Source organism: Littorina saxatilis, linkage group LG8 (genome assembly GCF_037325665.1).
Source record: "Littorina saxatilis isolate snail1 linkage group LG8, US_GU_Lsax_2.0, whole genome shotgun sequence".
NCBI lineage: Eukaryota > Metazoa > Mollusca > Gastropoda > Littorinimorpha > Littorinidae > Littorina > Littorina saxatilis.
The window spans coordinates 46220564-46240563 of record NC_090252.1 but is presented as its reverse complement, the minus strand read 5'-3'; the positions used below and the strand labels follow the sequence as shown (position 1 = coordinate 46240563).

General features: G+C 43.5%; 2 protein-coding genes and 1 long non-coding RNA gene across 5 annotated transcripts in view; all 3 read left to right on the top strand.

Moving 5' to 3' along the window:
* The window catches only part of LOC138973674 (chitin deacetylase 7-like), a 144258-nt gene extending 143348 nt beyond the window's left edge, over positions 1-910 (top strand). For all 3 annotated transcript variants that reach the window (XM_070346409.1, XM_070346407.1, XM_070346408.1), the window contains exon 7: positions 261-910. In XM_070346409.1, coding sequence (XP_070202510.1) covers positions 261-362 — 102 coding nt within the window. In that variant the 3' untranslated portion in view covers positions 363-910. The remainder of the gene's footprint in view (positions 1-260) is intronic.
* LOC138973686 (uncharacterized) overlaps positions 1-20000 on the top strand; it is a 188836-nt gene that overhangs the window by 66931 nt on the left and 101905 nt on the right. The gene's annotated exons all lie outside the window — the stretch shown is intronic.
* LOC138973659 (DNA-directed RNA polymerases I, II, and III subunit RPABC3-like) overlaps positions 8769-20000 on the top strand; it is a gene marked incomplete in the record, with an annotated part of 44685 nt that continues 33453 nt past the window's right edge. Inside the window, 1 exon segment of the mRNA XM_070346389.1 lies at positions 8769-9062. Within this exon segment, the coding sequence (XP_070202490.1) occupies positions 8990-9062 (73 nt within the window).

Sequence of the window (20000 nt, the reverse complement as noted above, 5' to 3'; positions counted from 1 at the left end):
GAGGTTGTTGCATGACACATGTGTATAGTACTGTCAAACAGACAGATCCTGGATCGGATGCTGATGACGACGATGATGATGACGACGACGATAATGATGATGTTTCGGGATACTTGGGTACTGCATTTGTGAGCCAGGCCTTGGAGTGGGCGATGATGGCTATAACGACAACGACGACGACGACGATGATGATGATGACGACGATGATAATGATGATGATGACGACAATGATGATAATGATGATAATGATGATGTTCCAGGATACTTGGGTACTGTCCGTGAGACAGGCCCTGGAGTGGGTGAGACAACCCGTGCCTAACGCCAACGCTACCGCCGATTATCCCCCTTGGTCTTGCGTCTGAAGGGAACAAGACTCCTACCTGCTCTTATTGCCTTATTCTCTCCCTTGTTTTTACTGTTTCGGACATACCATGTAAAACTACATAATATTCAAGACCAGCCTGGTGATACGTTTGTTGTTGTTGTTGTTGTAATGCAGTCAAATACAATGACACACAAGCACACACGCACTGAAACAGACGCATACATACACACACCGGCGCATATAATTATGCGCGTTCATGTCCCACCAACATAACACAACATTTTTTCTGTGATGACTTCAATACTTGTTTCTCTCCACCTTTCAAAGTGACGTTAAATAAAAGATATTATCATAATCGGATTTTACTCATACAGTTAACCTCGCAACTCTCCCAGTGTACGTGTTTCCTTCACTGATCTACAACTTTAAACTGAATGTATTACTGGGCTTAAATCACATGTTCAAGTTGACACACTTCGATTTTCCTTGCATTCGGTACAGTTTGGTGAGCTAATATAATTATTTCATCGTGTCGCCTGCAAATAAAACGTATTCCCACTAAATGTGGTGGGTGACAAGTAAAAAGATGTCTGTGCTTACTCAGTTACGAGAGAGAGAGAGAGAGAGAGAGAGAGAGAGAGAGAGAGAGAGAGAGAGAGAGAGAGAGAGAGAGAGAGAGAGAAAGAAAGACTGAGAGAGAGGGGGAGAGAGATAGAGAGAGACAGAGAGAGAGAGAGAGAGAGAGAGGGGGGGGGAGAGATAGAGAGAAAGAGAGAGAAAGAGAGAATACGAATACGAATACGAAAGTTTATTCAGTTTTAGGCCAGAGCCCCTTCTGAGAGAAAGAGAGAGAGAGAGAGAGAGAGAGAGGGCTTTCCTGTTTTAATGTATATGCGAATGGGTGTGTAGAGGGTGTTGTTGTTGCTGTTGTTGTTGTTGCTGTTGTTGTTGTTGCTGTTGTTTTTCTTTTCTGTCTTTAATTTGTTTGTATTGGGGCGGGGGTCTTTTGCTTCTGTTCTTGTGGGCGTATTCGCCCAACCTTCTGGACCAACCTTACCGTGGCACACACACACACACACACACACACACACTCACACACACACACACACACACACACACACTAACACACACACACACACGCACACACACACACACACTGACTCACTCACACACACACACTCGTGACACACACACACAGCCCACCCCTTCACACACACACACGCACACACACACACACACTCATCCCACCCCTCTACACACACACACACACAGACACAGACAGACACACACACATATCCAACCCCACTACACAGACAGACACACACACATACATCCCACCCCACAACACAGACAGACACTCACACACACACACACACACACACACACCCCCACCCCACTACACACAGAGACACACACATCCCACCCCACTACACAGAGAGACAGACATAGACACACACATCCCACCCCACTACACAGACAGACATACACACACACATCCCACCCCACTACACAGACAGACGGACACACACACACACACATCCCACCCCACTACACAGACAGACACACACACACATCCCACCCCACTACACAGACAGACACACACACACACACACATCCCACCCCACTACACAGACAGACAGACACACACATCCCACCCCACTACACAGACAGACACACACACACACACACACATCCCACCCCACTACACAGACACACACACACACATCCCACCCCACTACACAGACAGACACACACACACACACACACACACATCCCACCCCACTACACAGACAGACAGACACACACATCCCACCCCACTACACAGACAGACACACACACACACACACACATCCCACCCCACTACACAGACACACACACACACATCCCACCCCACTACACAGACAGACACACACACACACACACATCCCACCCCACTACACAGACACACACACACACATCCCACCCCACTACACAGACAGACACACACACACACATCCCACCCCACTACACAGACAGACAGACAGACACACACACATCCCACCCCACTACACAGACAGACAGACACACTCACACACATCCCACCCCACTACACAGACACACACACACATCCCAACCCACTACACAGACAGACACACACACACACACATCCCACCCCACTACACAGACAGACACACACACACACATCCCACCCCACTACACAGACAGACAGACACACACACACACATCCCACCCCACTACACAGACACACTCACATCCCACCCCACTACACAGACACACACACACACACACACACATCCCACCCCACTACACACACACAGACAGACACACACACACATCCCACCCCACTACACACACAGACAGAGACAGACACACACACATATCCAACCCCACTACACAGACAGACACACACACGTACATCCCACCCCACTACACAGACAGACAGACAGACACACACACATCCCACCCCACTACACAGACAGACAGACATACACCCACACACATCCCACCCCACTACACACACAGACACAGACACAGACATCCCACCCCTCTACACACACAGACACACACACATCCCACCCCACTACACAGACAGACAGACACACACACACACACACACACACACATCCCACCCCACTACACACACAGACACACACACACATCCCACCCCACTACACAGACAGACACACACACACACACACACACGTCCCACCCCTCTACACAGACAGACAGACACACACACACACACACACACACACATCCCACCCCACTACACACACAGACACATCCCACCCCACTACACACACACATCCCACCCCACTACACAGACAGACAGACAGACAGACAGACAGACAGACACACACATCGCACCCCACTACACACACAGACAGACACACACACACATCCCACCCCACTACACAGACAGACAGACACACACACACATCCCACCCCACTACACACACAGACAGACACACACACACACACACACATCCCACCCCACTACACAGACAGACAGACACACACACACACACATCCCACCCCACTACACAGACAGACAGACACACACACACACTCACATCCCACCCCACTACACACAGAGACAGACAGACACACACACACACACACACACACACATCCCACCCCACTACACAGACAGACAGACACACACACACACATCCCACCCCACTACACAGACAGACAGACACACTCACATCCCACCCCACTACACACACAGACAGACAGACAGACACACACACACATCCCACCCCTTCACACAGACAGACACACACAAATACACATCCCACCCCTCTACACACACACTCACATCCCACCACTCTACACACATACACATACACACACACATACACAGCCCACACATACACACACAGACCCACACAGACCCCCCTCCCCGACACACACACACACACACACACACACACACACACACACACACACACACACACATATCTCAAGGAACACTCAGGGTTGAAAGGCAGGATGACAATTGCGACTGTCGCAAAAAGGCATGACTATGAGAATTACAGTCTGGCCAGAATGCCTACTCAAAACACAGCCGTTTTCAATTTGAGTAACTCAGTGCTGAAACGTTTTTTACAGTTAGTCAAGTTTTGACTAAATGTTTTAACATAGAGGAGGAATCAAGACGAGGGTCGTGGTGTTTGTATGTCTGTGTGTGTGTGTGTGTCTGTGTGTGTGTAGAGCGATTCAGAGTAAACTACTGGACCGATCTTTATGACATTTTACATGAGAGTTCCTGGGTATGGTATCCCCAGATGATGTTTTTAATTTGTTCGATAAATGTCTTTGATGACGTCATATCCGGCTTTTTGTAAAAGTTGAGGCGCCACTGTCACACCCTCATTTTTCAATCAAATTAATTGAAAATTTTGTAAACCAATCTTCCACGAAGGCCGGACTTCGGTATTGCAATTTCAGCTTGGTTGCTTAAAAATTAATTAATAACTTTGGTCATTAAAAATCTGAAAATTGTGATGAATATTTTTTTATATAAAACGATCCAAATTTACGTTTATCTTATTCTACATCATTTCTTGATTCAAAAAACATATAAATATGTTATATTCGGATTAAAAACAATCTCTGAAAATTAAAATCATTAAATTTAGGATCAATATTAAATTTCCGAAATCGATTTAAAAACAATTTCATCTTATTCCTTGTCGGTTCCTGATTCCAAAAACATATAGATATGATATGTTTGGATTAAAAACACGCTCAGAAAGTTAAAACGAAGAGAGGCACAGAAAATTAAGCGTGCTATGAAGCACAGCGAAACCACTACCGCGCTAAACAGGCTCGTCAGCCGTTTCACTCCATTTTGCACAAGCGGCGGACTACGGTCATTGTGAAAAAATGCAGTGCGTTCAGTTTCATTCTGTGAGTTCCACAGCTTGACTAAATGTAGTAATTTTGCCTTACGCGACTTGTTTTAAGGTATCGGCCTGGTCATATAAGTACAACCACCAACCTGAACTGTACAGTTTTTTGGGCGAAGTGCCAAGACAGTTTTTTTGTGTGCTAAACTTTATAAGTAAAACCGAGGCATATACCGAACAGTTTAAGATAAAATTCAGAAGGCGGCACGTGCACAATCGTTAATGTTATTTTTTTTAAAAATCACCACTCAGCAGCTTTTCCCGGCTCATTCAGCTTTCTAATTCGGCCTCGTTGATCTTGTATAAGCTCCACACTAAAAAGCCCCCCTCCCTTCCATAGTACTGACTGATGATCGAGCTTAGGTACTTTACAATCATGGGTTCAAATTCGTTAAGCCACAATTTTGTATTTCAACTTAGAAATTTGCTTCATCAGTCCTAAAATCCTTCCCACTCGGTGCACGACGGTTTTCGCGCGAAGAAATCGAATTTTGGGGTGGAATCTATTAAATTTCACCACCAATTTCCTTCACTTGCAAGAAACTGACATGCGTATCTTCCTTAAATAACTGTACTGCTTTAATTTGACCAGGAAACAACATTTCAGTCTCGAGTATAATTATATCGAATCAGAAATCTGAAGTCCGGGAGTAGTCTCGGAATTTGGCGTTACTGGCCCGCGGCACTGCGGCATGATCATTCTGTCGGCTAACCCACACTCTAAACCAGTCATGAAAGCAAGGAAGAAAGAACGAAAAACGGATGGATGGATGGATGGATAAGATTTACAGTCCAGTGAGGTTACCCTCATGGAAATTCGGGCTGCTTTCTCCCCGGAGAAAGCGAGCTGCCATACATACGGCACTACCCATATTTTTTTTATTTTTTTCCCCTGCATGCGTGTATTCATGTTTCCTGAGACTTAATGCCGTGTGAGTTGGAATTTTTTTACTTTATTCCAAGTCCCACGGGTATTTGATGGACATTTTTATCTATGCCTATACAATTTTGCCAGGAAAGACCCTTTTGTCAATCGTGGGATCTTTAACGTGCACACCCCAATGTAGTGTACACGAAGGGACCTCGGTTTATCGTCTCATCCGAAAGACTAGCACTTGAACCCACCACCTAGGTTAGGAAAGGGGGTAGAAAATTGCGGCCTGACCCAGGCCTGAACACGCAACCTCTCGCTTCCGAGCGCAAGTGCGTTACCACTCGGCCACCCAGTCCCAAGACTTCAACGAATGCAAAAAAATAAACAAGGTAAGGAAAAATAAAATAAAGGAAAACACAACTTTAAAATGAAATAATATTGAAAAGCATCAGATAACGTAGCCTACGGCGTAGTAAAATGAATACCGGTGTCACGAACTGAAACCTCTGCTGAACAATCCTTCTCCGGCATTGCAGTCAATGCACATGCGTCAATCTTGGACTTAAAAAATGCGACCCTTTGACCGAACGAACCATGGGGCAGAGACATAGATAGAAGGTCTCTGGTTAGGGTTAGGGTTAGGATTAGGGTTAGGATTAGGGTAAGGGTTACGGTAAGGGTTGGGGTTAGGTTGTTCACGACCTGATTAATCTCCCCATGTTAGCGCATGCGCATTGACCGCAATGAGAAGGATTGTTCAGGCAGTTTTCAGTTCGTGTGGATCCGGTCCGGTCCCCCCTCTGAAGTAGTCCCCCGGGCGACCAATGTCCCCCGGGGGACCAATTCGTGGCAAAACCTGCTCTATAATGGTCCCCCCTTAGACATCCAGCCTCGTTTTCGACTGGTCCCCCTGGGCGATTTTGGTCCCCCCTCGTATCCAAAATAGGCCCCCTCTCGAACTGGTCCCCCTCTTTTCTAACCAACGTAGAGCTATGTCAGTATTTATTTTTAACTTTATTGTTACAAAACTTTATTGTCCCCAGGGCCATAGGAACATTTTTTCCCCGATTTATGTGCTTGTTGTTATTTTTGTGTGTGTGAGATATATAGAGAATACTACATGGCTTGCTGTGTCGTACCAGATTTACACGAGTTGTTTTTTTAAATATTGAACTGCGAGCGAAAGCGAGCTGTTCACTATTTGAAAAAGCAACGAGTGTAAATCTGGTACGACACAGCAAGCCATGTAGTATTCTGTTTATCCTACATACTGTACTTACGTGTATTTTACTAAAAATGTCCTGCATTCGAGGCAGCTAAATTGAAGACGCTTGTTTTGGAACCTCGATCTCTTCTAAAGCCTCGTGCAATCTATTACGTCAAAGCAAAGAAACGTCACTCTGAAAGTGTGGCGTGACGTGTTAGTTCTAAAGATTCATCGAGGGTAATTAGCGAGCGCAATTTGTGTTTCTATAATGACGTTTGTCTCGGTGACTTTGGCATCATAAGCAGTGGAAAAACAGGTCCCTACCAGACTTGCTTGACATGACCTCATTTACATGATATACACACGTGTGATTTGAACGATTATTATCTCACGGGTGTCTCTCTCACGTATGTAGAATAAATTTGTTTGGTTGTGTTCTTGTTTCTTTCAGGTTTCTTTTTTGCATTGGTTCTTTTTGTTTCTGTTTGTTTATGAGATGGTTGTACCGAATACTGAACATTAAATATTACTAGAATTTCAAACAATAAATAAATAAGTCAATCAATATTCTCTCTCTCTCTCTCTCTCTCTCTCTCTCTCTCTCTCTCTCTCTCTCCCCCCCCCCCGGCCCCTCACTCTCTATCTCTCTCTCTAGCAAAACCTGAAATAGACATTTACGTTCTTTGACAAGAAAAACTTTATTTCAAAAGCAAACTTGATCTTTCCATTTCCACATTGGACTCTCATGAGGATTATTTGGTATGTCCAGTCAAACTGTGTCAAAGAAACAAGAAATGAAACAAGAAACAGCAAAGAGTTGCAACAGAAATTGCTAACCAGAGCGCTGTGCACTTTATAACGCAACATAAATGTAAATTAATAAATTGTTAATCCCACATCTTGTCACGTCCTGAAATGAGCAAAATAATAACAATAGCAAAGTACCAAACAAACTTCTACACGGTACTGTCTTTGCATGAAACGTCATCGAATGCATGAAAGTCCACATTTCCTGTCAATTTTTTTAAACTGGAAATAGCATTTAGAGAATAACATCAAAGACCAAGTATCTAATATTTTCTATACAACGCCATAGAAAAAATATTTCTTCAAAATTAAGTAAGTCAGTGTCCATGACATGAAAACTAGTTGCCACCTTTGGCTTTCAGCGTACTTCAAGTACTGACAGTCAAGACTGAGTACCAGTGTCTCAAATCATGGCCCTTGAAACAACAAAAACAGCAGAAGACTAACAGTTCTGGTCTTTTAAAAGTTTAGATTTGACACTGTAACCTTCACCCAGTTCAAGCCGATCATCTTGAATAACATCTCTGTACAAAAATGAAAATAATTATACATATAACGAAAGAGGTGTGTGTACGGTTTGCGTGCGTGCGTGCGTGAGTGAGTGTGCACGCGTGCGTGCGTGCGTGCGTGCATAATGTGTGTGTGTGTGTTTGAGAGATGGGGGGAGGAGAGAAAGTGTGGCGGGGGGCGAGAGAGAGAGAATGAGAGAGATCCAGTCACGTTTTCTACTGAGTTGACACACACTATAACAATAAAGTTAAAATAAATACTGACATAGCTCTACATTGGTTAGAAAAAAGGGGGACCAGTTCGAGAGGGGCCTATTTTGGATGCGAGGGGGGACCAAAATCTCCCAGGGGGACAGTCGAAAACGAGGCTGGATGTCACTGACTGACTAAATAGAAATAATCAAGCCTACACTGCGCAGCCGCCACACTGTCAAACATAGAACACATTACACACGTGTACAAGACAATGTATGCCGGAATTTTTATGAAATCTTCACAGAATGTGTATCACAGAGAGAGAGAGAGAGAGAGAGAGAGAGAGAGAGAGAGAGAGAGAGAGAGAGAGAGAGAGAGTCTAGTTGCGAGCACGCACTTCGCAGGATATGCGGAAGCAGGGCAACAGTTGAGTTGTCCCCCTTACACCATCTTCTACGCTGAAGGTAGTCAAAGTTCGCTGACATGTGCCATGATCATACACGTACGACCGAGTAAACAAAGATTGCTGAATAATTGTGACATTCCTGGCCATCCGTTCGATCATTTTGAATCTATCGTTCAGCTAAGAACTTGTTGAATCATTCTTCTTCAATCCTTTGCAAGTATTCTCAGTGGCAGACGAAGAAAAGACACGAAATGGCAGGCGTACTCTTCGAAGATATTTTCGATGTGAAAGACATTGACTCGGACGGAAAGAAATTCGACAGAGGTAAGTGCAATCTATGTCTTATTCACGATACATTATGTAACTTTGCACATTGCAGTAGCATTCAAAACGTACGCAACAGCATGTTTCAACAGCAACCGCCAAGGATCGTGAGAAAAGACAAAAACGATTGATCCCATTGCACACTTCTTTGGCGATGCGCAGTATTTATTTGGACAGGGGCCAAAGAGTAGACAACAGAAAACCTCAGTTCCTGTCTTGGACACGGTTGCCTGGAATAAGGGCCGTTTTCTGTCGATGGACGCATGCCAGCGCTTTGTTCAATCAATCAAAGCCCGTTTGTCAGACCGTTGCTCAGTGGGGTGGCGTGGTGGTCGCGGTTGTCGCTGTTACAACCGGTTCGTACGTCGGCGTGCCGGAACATGCACGCATGTAGAGCAGACGATTGGGTCGCACATGAAAAGGTCATTGTAAAAGGTGGTGTGTCGCTTAGTGGTCGTCAGTCTCTAGCTAGTTTCACCTGGGCCGTGTCTCGCAGACAACATCAGCCAACCAGCCGAGCTGCAACCTGCCCGCTCTTCCACTCGCATACATTTCTAAGTCCGGAGTGCAAGGTTCAAGATGAAGGTTAGAGGGAGAGGAATTGCAGAGCAGGTTTTGAACCCTGGCAACGGCAGTGAGGACAGGAGAATGTGTGGCTCTGACCCGGCCCGCCTGTCCCCCAGCAACCACTGGCCAACAAACTGACACTGCTGTCATTTTTCACAGTAAGATTTCCGTTTTTTACACTTTTTTTTCGTCACATGATTCTTGCATTCTTTCTTTCATTTGCTTGGATTTTGTGTGTGTTTTATTGCACATTCGCAAATTGATTTGTCACTGTTAGTGTTAGTCCAGGTAGTCAGTTTTTCATGAAGGATCGTTAAAAGTTATATGCTGCATACTCCTTTCAAGGTTTCTAATTCTAGTAGAAAATGTTTCAGTGTTCATAATCATTGATAATTGTTCGTGTTCGACTGGTTTTCCAGCAGTTGTTGAAAGGTCAGCGGTTTTGTGGAGAAAGTCCTGCAGAATTTTGCATTATCAATTTATCTGCTGCCAAGCAGTTTCAGGACAAATGATTCATAAATCTCTAGCTATTGATTCTCTTATAACCGGCATTCTTCAGTGATCAATCATTAATCAATTTAATGGCAGATTGATTTTTCACTTTCAGTGTCTGTCAAAATGGTTAGTGCAGAAATAAATATATATATATATATGTTTTTTCTTCTTCTTCTTTGGTGTTTCTGGGTGGATTTTGTAATCTTGCGCAGTTTATTACTTTATACCAGTGACTTGTTGATTATATTGGGCCTTGCTGTTTATAGCTGTTTAGTTGTTTCCAAGCGCAAAGAAATGCGGTCCGTGTGCACAGAAGTCGGTCAGGTACTGTCATGATCAAACATGAATTATTTGGAATCACTGTCAGCCAAGCTTTGACAGGTATTGTATGCTGAAGAATTATGCTGTGTACAATTTGGTTGCTGGTGATACTGTATTGAACGGTGAGGTTGGAAATTAGAGCAACACACTTTTATATGGAAGGTACTGTCATGATCAAACTTCAATAATTTGGAATCACTGTCTTTGGAATCGTGGATAGCCAAGCTTTGACAGGCATTGTTTCTATGCTGAAGAATTGTGCTGTGTACAATTTGGTTGCTGGTGATACTGTATTGAACGATGAGGTTGGTAAGGTTGGAAATTAGAGCAAGAGGCTTTTATCTGCAAATGGCAATCAGTTAATCAGATAGCAGAGAGCATGGTGCCTGTGTGTAGACGGGACAGAGAGAATGAGAGCGAGGGCTGTGTTGGCAGATCTATAGCTGTGACACTGAGACAGTGAGAGCTGCCCAGACTTGCGGAACAGGCTTTTGACGCTGTGCCAGGGTTGGGTCAGGGATGAACATGTTGTGGCATGCCACCCCCTTCCCTCTCATATAGCCTTTCGTCACCTGGTCTACACAGCTTATGAGTCGTCTGAATTTCTTCATTGCCTACCCCTTCCCTCTCCTTTCTCCTTTTGTGGCCTGGTCTACTTCAGCTTAGGCCAACAACAAAAATAGTCTGTTTACGGTAACATAGGCAAAAAAAGTCAAGGGTCGTGCGAAAAAATAGGGTCGGTCGGGATACCGTAAACAGACTTTTTTTTTTTTGCCTTTTGAAATTGTTCGTGGGCGCTTCTCTTTTCACTTTCAGTGTGCTTTCAAGCCACTCTCGTTGACTCTTGAGTTGTCTGAAATTCTTTAAATTGTGGCATGACACCCCCTTCCCTCTCTTTTGTCCTTTTGTGGCCTGGTCTACACAGCTTATGAAATTGTTTGTGAGCTTCTCTTTTCACTTACAGTGTGCTTTTAAGCCACTCTCGTTGACTCTTGAGTTGTCTGAAATTCTTTATTGTAGCATGCCTTTGTAGCCCCTTCTCTCTCCTTTCTGCAATTGTCACCCGGTCTACACTGCTTATGGATTGTTTGAAATTGTTGGTGGACGCTTCTCTTTTCACTTAGCTTCAGTAAGCTTTCAAGCCACTCACTTTGACTCTTTCTGGGACTCGGATATTTTTTCTGAGAACCTTTCTTTCACCTTTCACTTGTGGGCTTTCGTATAATTGGGGACCATTTTTTTTTCTTTGGGGTTATTTGACCTGTTTTTCTTGCATGCTTATCTTCTTACTTTTCACTCTTATGCTTTTATACCACTCTCAGTCTCCTTGACTTTTTGTGGATCTGACATATTTTCTGCTCACTTTTCTTTCACTTTCGTTCTTGTGCATTTGTATTTTTCTCTCAGTTATTCACTCTCAAATTGGTCTTTTTTACATTTAGTCAAGTTTTGACTAAATATTTTAACATCGAGGGGGAATCGAAACGAGGGTCGTGGTGTATGTGCGTGCGTGTGTGTGTGTGTGTGTAGAGCGATTCAGACTAAACTACTGGACCGATCTTTATGAAATTTGACATGAGAGTTCCTGGGTATGAAACCCCCAAACGTTTTTTTCATTTTTTTGATAAATGTCTTTGATGACGTCATATCCGGCTTTTCGTGAAAGTTGAGGCGGCACTGTCACGCCCGCATTTTTCAACCAAATTGGTTCAAATTTTGGTCAAGTAATCTTCGACGAAGCCCGGACTTTGGTATTGCATTTCAGCTTGGTGGCTTAAAAATTAATTAATGACTTTGGTCATTAAAAATCGGAAAATTGTAAAAAAAAATTAAAATTTATAAAACGATCCAAATTTACGTTTATCTTATTCTCCATCATTTGCTGATTCCAAAAACATATAAATATGTTATATTCGGATTAAAAACAAGCTCTGAAAATTAAATATATAAAAATTATTATTAAAATTAAATTGTCCAAATCAATTTAAAAACACTTTCATCTTATTCCTTGTCGGTTCCTGATTCCAAAAACATATAGATATGATATGTTTGGATTAAAAACACGCTCAGAAAGTTAAAACAAAGAGAGGTACAGAAAAGCGTGCTATCCTTCTTAGCGCAACTACTACCCCGCTCTTCTTGTCAATTTCACTGCCTTTGCCATGAGCGGTGGACTGACGATGCTACGAGTATACGGTCTTGCTGCGTTGCATTGTGTTCAGTTTCATTCTGTGAGTTCGACAGCTACTTGACTAAATGTTGTATTTTCGTCTTACGCGACTTGTTTCTATCTCCCTTTCACTGATATTCTCGTGTGTTCTTCCTCAGTAGGTTTGCTCCTATTCTTCGTACACTCTGCTTAGTTATTTTTGTTGTACTTTTACTCATTTTTCTTCTTCAGCGTTCCAGAATTTTCTGGTTACGTGTGAGCTCGTTTGCCCATTTTCGTTCCCCAAACTAAATTCTGAGAGCATAGTCAGCTTCACTCCGCTTTCATTGAGTAGGCATGCTGGATATTTTCGTGTTTCCATAATCCACCGAACTCCGACATAGATTACTGGATCTTTTCCGTGCGCACTTGGTCTTGTGCTTGCATGTACACACGAAGGGGGTTAAGTCACTAGCAGGTCTGCACATAAGTTGACCTGGGAGATCGGAAAAATCTCCACTCTTAACCCACCAGGCGGCAGCGACTGGGATTCGAACTCACGACCTCCCGATTAGGAGGCCGACGTCTTACCACCACGCCACTGCGTCCGTCAATACTCATTTTTAAATCTAGGGGAGGAAATACCCCATCCCGACCCTTGCAATTTTTCTTTTAAGATTTAAAAGAAATTGTCAAACCTCCTGCATTAAGAGTTACGGAGTGTGTTAGCACACACACACACACACACACACACATAGACACACACACACACATACAGACTGTGGTCTCCTCCCTACTTGTAATTGTCTGTTGCTCATCTGGCTTTGCATTCTAAAGAGTTCTTTACATTCTTCCCTCCTTTTTGAAATTCTTTTTGACCCATTTTCGTGTGTGGCCTATGGTAGCTCTACAATGTTGACTTTGTACTTGTGGTGCAAGTGTACCTTTAGCATATATATATATTTAGCATTATCTCTGCTGACTTTCAATTGTTTCTTTCACAATTTCTGATGTTTTATAATTATATATACAGTGGAGCAGCCCCTCAACCCCTTGCGTATGGATATGAATTTATTGGGACAAGGCGATGTGGCGGGGTAACACCTGTGTACAAATATTCAATTGTGTTGGCCACACCTGGTGTGTGCAGCAATTGATCGGAGGCATTTTGTTGAAGGATGTCTGAGTCTTTGTCAAGGTAAGGCGACTTCATGTGTTTTTGTGGCTGATGGCAGAATTTGCTTGCCAATTTAAGAACAGATTGTGTGTTTAAAAGTTGGCTAATTCGTCTTCTGGGGTGGCACTGGCAGTGTTTTGAGAACCTGTCGATGTGTCTTGTGGGGAGCTGTTTAGACCTTACTTTCAGCAAAGGTAAGGCAAATACACAGGCTTCTGTCGCTGGTGGCAGATTTTACAGGCAGAATTAGATTAGATTCCGTGTGTGCATGATTAAATGTAGACAAAAAATTATATTGGGGGTTGCATTAGGTGTGCTTGATAATGGGCTGTTTTGTATTGTGCACATACTTTTGTGCAGTTTTCTCTCTTCAGCAGGCTTTAATTTTCTTTCCTTTGTATTTCCTGGGCTGCAAGTGTGAACTACAACAGATGGTAACAAGTATTTTGAGATGTCTGGTGAGAACCTTGAATAAGGCTGTAAAGTTCTATAAGAGGGCGAAACATTGTTTTCGTTAGCTTGATAGAACTTTTGTCTGTTTCGTATTATATTGCTTTTTGGAATTCTCTGTGTCTTTCCACATTCTGGGTTCATATCTCTGCCCACCCCCCCCCCCCCCCACCCCCCATTAGATTAGTAAGTAAAGAGGTTGGCTCAAGTTCAGGTGGCACCCTTAATGCATGTTTCATTACACTTTGAGATTACAGTGTCAATACCTTGTATCACTGGCCTCAAAGGGGAGGGGGGGGGGGGGGCACTGAAGCTCTTGAAGCACTGGTCAGTTTAGCACAAGTGCCCCCACTAAATCCTCTCAGTGGCTTGATTATGAATGCCCAGCATGCCTATGCCTGTGGCTGACGTTGAAGGCTGCCGTTGTTAAACCCAAGGGTTCGTGCCAGTGCACAGGCCATGGGAACTCCACTGTTGTGCGGTGACTGTCTTTCTGTGTACCTTGCATTTTTGCAGCTCTGAATTCCATTGCCTGCCAGGGTTTGATAGTTTCCGAGAATAAGCTGTGATACCTGATCGTGTGTAGACCTCTAGCTCTGCTAACTGTTCTGATCTATGTAGATTTCAGGCATTCCAGTCAGACGAACGCACATACATGTGTCATGCAAGTTTTGATTTTCAAACCTGTTTTTTGTTTGCCAGTGGTTGGAAATAAGTTCTCCGAGTTTTCCGGACACCATTACATTATAGGGTGGGGTAGGCGGTAGACAGTGTGTGGTTTGTTGGAAAACTGAGTTTCTGTGGCATGCAGCAATAGCGGACGTAAACCTTCATGACACGATTAGTTACCATTGCCAGTGTGAACCATTTTTACGCGCCTGTAGTTGAAGTGCCAGAGCACCTGGAGAGAGGTCCCCGGGTAGGTGCGGCGCATTACGGGTGGATTCCGGGTGGCAAGCAGGACGAATAACGGGTAAATTCTAGCCAGCGACCCCCAGCCGAGTGATTGGCAAGTCGAGTCTTGTAGAATTCGGAGCGCTGAGCGTTGGTTTCCAAGGAAGGACCGGTGTAAACAAAGCTGCCGTTGCTAAGGCTTACAACGGTCCCACCGGTACAATAAGAGAGAGAGAGAGAGAGAGAGAGAGAGAGAGAGAGAGAGAGAGAGACGGTGTTTGGTTCAATACTCGCGTGAGAGTGGATTCAACTGTGAATGAATGCTGACGTTTTAGACGCTGGAACTGGAAGGCATGGAAGCTTTGGCGATGAAATTGATTTGCAGGAATTGTCTTTTTATTGTTGAGGTGCCAATGTTTTCATGATCGATTTTTGGTTTCTTTGTTGCTCCTACATCAGAGACTTGGCTGTCTTTGCAACAGAATTTTGCAATTTATAAACTGTTGACTTGTGTAGTGTACATTGCGCTTGTTCTTTGAAAGAGCTGTGCATATGACATAATGGTAGACTGGCTAAGCTGGCACCAATGTCTAGCGTGAAATTGGCACCTGCGGGTAAAATTGAGAGAACGGTTTGTCAGTGGGATTAAGGATAATGCTATACTTCGACGCTTCACTCTGTACACGCTAATGCGTTTACATACGTCTGCCATGAACTTGTTTGATTTTCTATAAATATTGTTTTAATTTGACCTTTCGTTTCTGCGTGCCCGATTTTCTTTCTTTTTACATTTAGTCAAGTTTTGACTAAATGTTTTAACGTAGAGTGGGGAATCGAGACGAGGGTGTGGTGTGTGTGTGTGTGTAGAGCGATTTAGAGAAAACTACTAGACCGATCTTCGTGAAATTTTACATGGGAGTTCCTGGGTATGATATCCCCAGACTTTTTTTTCATTTTTTTGATAAATGTCTTTGATGACGTCATATCCGGCTTTTCGTGAAAAGTTGAGGCAGCACTGTCACGCTCTCATTTTTAAACCAAATTGGTTCAAATTTTGGTCAACTAGTCTTCGACGACGCCCGGACTTTGGTATTGCATTTCAGCTTGGAGGCTTGCACATTAATTAATGTGTTTGCTCATTAAAGTTGTCATTAAAATCGATTTTTCGCAAACAGATTTAAAATTGATTGCATCGTATTCTTCATGACATTCTGAATCTAAAAATATATACATATGTCATGTTTACTCTTAAAATGTGATCACAATTAACGAAAATAGATTAATTAGTCTTACGATTAAAATTTAAGAAATGGATCCAAAAATGATTTCATCTTATTCTTTATCGTTTCCTGATTCCAAAAACATATAGATATGATAGGTTGTATTCAAAACAAGCTCAGAAAGTTAACACGAATACAGAAAAGCGCGCTTTCCTGCTTAGCATAATACGCTACCGCGCTATTCTGGCGTGTGCATATCACTGCGTTTTGCACGTGGGAGGTGAGCGATTTCCTTCTCGCGGGGATTGACGAAGCTGTACTGTCTTGGTGAAAAAAATACAGTGCGTTCAGTTTCATTCCGTGAGTTCGACAGCTTGACTAAATGTAGTAATTTCGCCTTGCGCGACTTGTTTGTTGTTCTTTTCTTTCAGTTGATTAAAATGTTATCGCATTTGGAGAGATAGAAATGCTTTGCAAGGTATCTGATTAGGCCCCCCCAAAAATAGTCTGTTTACGGTAACCCGACCGACCCTATTTTTTTCGCGCGACCCATGACTTTTTTTTCGCATTTGGGAAAAAAAATAACGTAAAAATATGGTTTTTTGGAGAGAAAAAAAATCCCGACCTACCGACCCTATTTTTTTGGCCTATGTTACCGTAAACAGACCTATTTTTGGGGGGGCCTTAAAGCTCCTTCTTCTCTGGCACATTCTCGGACAGTTGTCAAAGGTCACAGGCACTGAAGCCGGGTTTCGAGTCTTGAATGCCAATGATAAGGCGAGGTGTGTTCTTAGTTATTACTCCAAGCTGGGCGCTTCACGCTGTCACATATTGATCAGTATCAGGTTGCTCCGTAATAAATCTGATTTAGGGAGCTCACAGCTTGCCACGCCTGCTGTCTTCTGCTCGTTTTTGACCGTAGTGTATTGAACTATTTCTTCTACTTCAAGGCGGCCTGTTGCTTAGTTTAATGTGTGGGAAAGCCTTGACGAACAGGGTTGAACGAAAGGTATGGTGTGTGGGGGGAGGGGGGTGTGAATGAAAGGAGACGGGGTGATGGTGGGGGGGGGGGGGGGGGTCTTCGTGTGGGTTTTCATGATGCAATACAAGGGGTTAGTGACCGATAGCAGCTAGGAAGTGACCGGCCGTCGGTTCGGACAGGATGTATCTGACGGCTGACCGATACCTGTTGTAGGTGCAGCGCTAGCAGTAGTTTCCATTTTGATGGTATTGAGTTGTTACGTGAATGTTTAGATGGGGAGAGTGAGAAAGAGGGAAGGAGTGATTTATTTAACTTCAGAGAGGGGGGGGGGGGGGGGGGGGGGGAGAGAGAGAGAGATCCCACAAATTAGACTTTTTGTCTCCACAGTCTTTCAAGTGTGAACCATGCTTCGAGTGTCTTCCTTATTCATTCGTTGCTGAATCTTGTATTTGTACACCCTAGCTTACACTTAAATTCTCCACAATTTCCGTTCAACGTTTGTGAAAGAGTAGAATGATGCTGCAAAACGGGCAGCTTGCATATAAACGCCAAGCAAGAAAATTGGAGGATCAATAAACATCCCCTGATTAGTGGTGCGCTGCGAAGGTCGGGACTAGGAACTAGGACAACGCCCCACTAAGAGAGAGAGGGGTGAGTGAGAGTGAGAGAGAGAGAGAGAGAGAGAGAGAGAGAGAGGGGTGAGAGAGAGATACAGAGAGAGGTGAGAGAGAGAGAAAAACCCTTTATTTTAAAAGAATAAAGATTTAACTTTAAGGCTATGCCTTTTCTTACAGTCTGTCCTTGGGACGACAAACACACAAAACTTTAAGATACAGTCTTCAAATGTTGAGAAGACCCGGCGAGTTGCGGAAAAGACAGTGCAACTTATATGTAAATATTCTGTGGACAGACTAACTGGGATGGGGAGGGGGGGGGGGGGGACATTATGAATTTATGGCGGGGTGGGGGGGAGAGAGAAGAAAAATAAGCATGGGCTAGCTTGCCCTATCGGTCTCGGTAGTAGTTTGCAGAAAATCATTGAGATAGTCATGTTGTTTTGAGGTTTTGGATAGAGTCTTGGAGAGATTATTGATGAAGTTGGTGTGCATTTGCCGTTTTAAATGTCATCTTTTGCCTGCTTTTGTGTGTGTGTGTTCATTTGGAATGGCAGTAGCCTCAGTAGATGTTACACTGGTTTACTTACGAACTCCTTTGTGTAAAGTTTGAAATGACAGTTTTGTTTGTGAACGAGCAATAGTAACACACACAAAAACAAAAAACTGAACTCAGCTACAGCTTCGGAAATACATGCATATTATTGCGAAGTATACACACGGAAACGTTGATACATTTTTAACGGGTAATGACATATTAAGCACTGTTAATCGTTATCATCAGGATCAACCGATTGGAGCAAATAATCAACAACACAATCTGCCCTAGTATATATCCTCTGTTTGGCATACAAGATTTCCATAGAACTTAGGGCTTTGTGCAATGGAGCCCCCTTATTAAGACCCACTAAATTAAGACTTCCCCCTTTTTAAGACTTTGATTTTTCATTTATTTATATGGGAGATTTATATATAGCGCTTGACGTTCTCTAAGCGCTTTACATATTAATTCCTGCCGTGTGAGATGGAATTTTTTACACAATATATCACGCATTCACATCGGCTAGTAAATCTCAAGCCATTACGGCGAATATTTACTTTTCACGGCCTATTATTTCAAGTCACGCGGGTATTTGGTGGACATTTTTTTTATCTATGCCTCAACAATTTTGCCAGGAAAGACCCTTTTGTCAATTGTGGGATCTTTAACGTGCACACCCCAATGTAGTGTACAAATATCATCTGTTATGAACGTCTGTAAATTAAACCTCATTTTAAGACTTTCTCCTGGTTAAGACCTGATTTTCTCAGATGTTTGAAGGTCTTAAAAGGGGGTTTCACTGTAGCAGTTGTCAGTGATGGCGCTAGTATTTTTCAAACCGGTACGCAAACTGTTATGATGTAAACAGTCCAGATTAAAAGGGTAGGCTGGTCATTGGAACCAACTAGAGTCCAACTCGGAGTACTGGTTTTATTGTTCTACCAGCAAAAAAACAACCCCGGTAGTTCTAAAAACACACAACCGGTAGGTCGAACCGGCAGTCAATTTTGTTCGGGTGATTTCTCGTTTCAACCGGTAAAATACCGGTTATTACCGGTTAACGCCAATACTGAGTTGTGCAGGTAAGACGTCCCTGCAGGTGAAAGTCTTTCATCCTGCCGACAACAACGCAGGAGTTAGTACCAGCATGTATGCGTTTAGTTCATGACCGTGGCTGTATGGCGTGGCGCCAATATTGTCAAATCAACGGAGAGAGGAGTGAAGCTTGTCTGTGCAAGTCGTTGGAAAGTTTTCCTCCCGTGTGAACGGCGCAGATCTGCCCTCCCGTTCCATATCTACGACAGAAGCGAAAGTCGCTGACGGTATGATCGGGAGTTTATTGAACACTCCCACGAGTCGGTATTTTATGTGTGTGTGTGTGTGTGTGTGTGTGTGTGTGTGTGTGTGTGTGTGTGTGTGTGTTCGTTTAGAATGACAGTAGCCTCAGCAGATGTTACACTGGTTTACTTACTAACTCCTTTGTGTTCAGTTCAAAATGACAGTTTTGTTTGTTTAGGCCAAAAAAAAA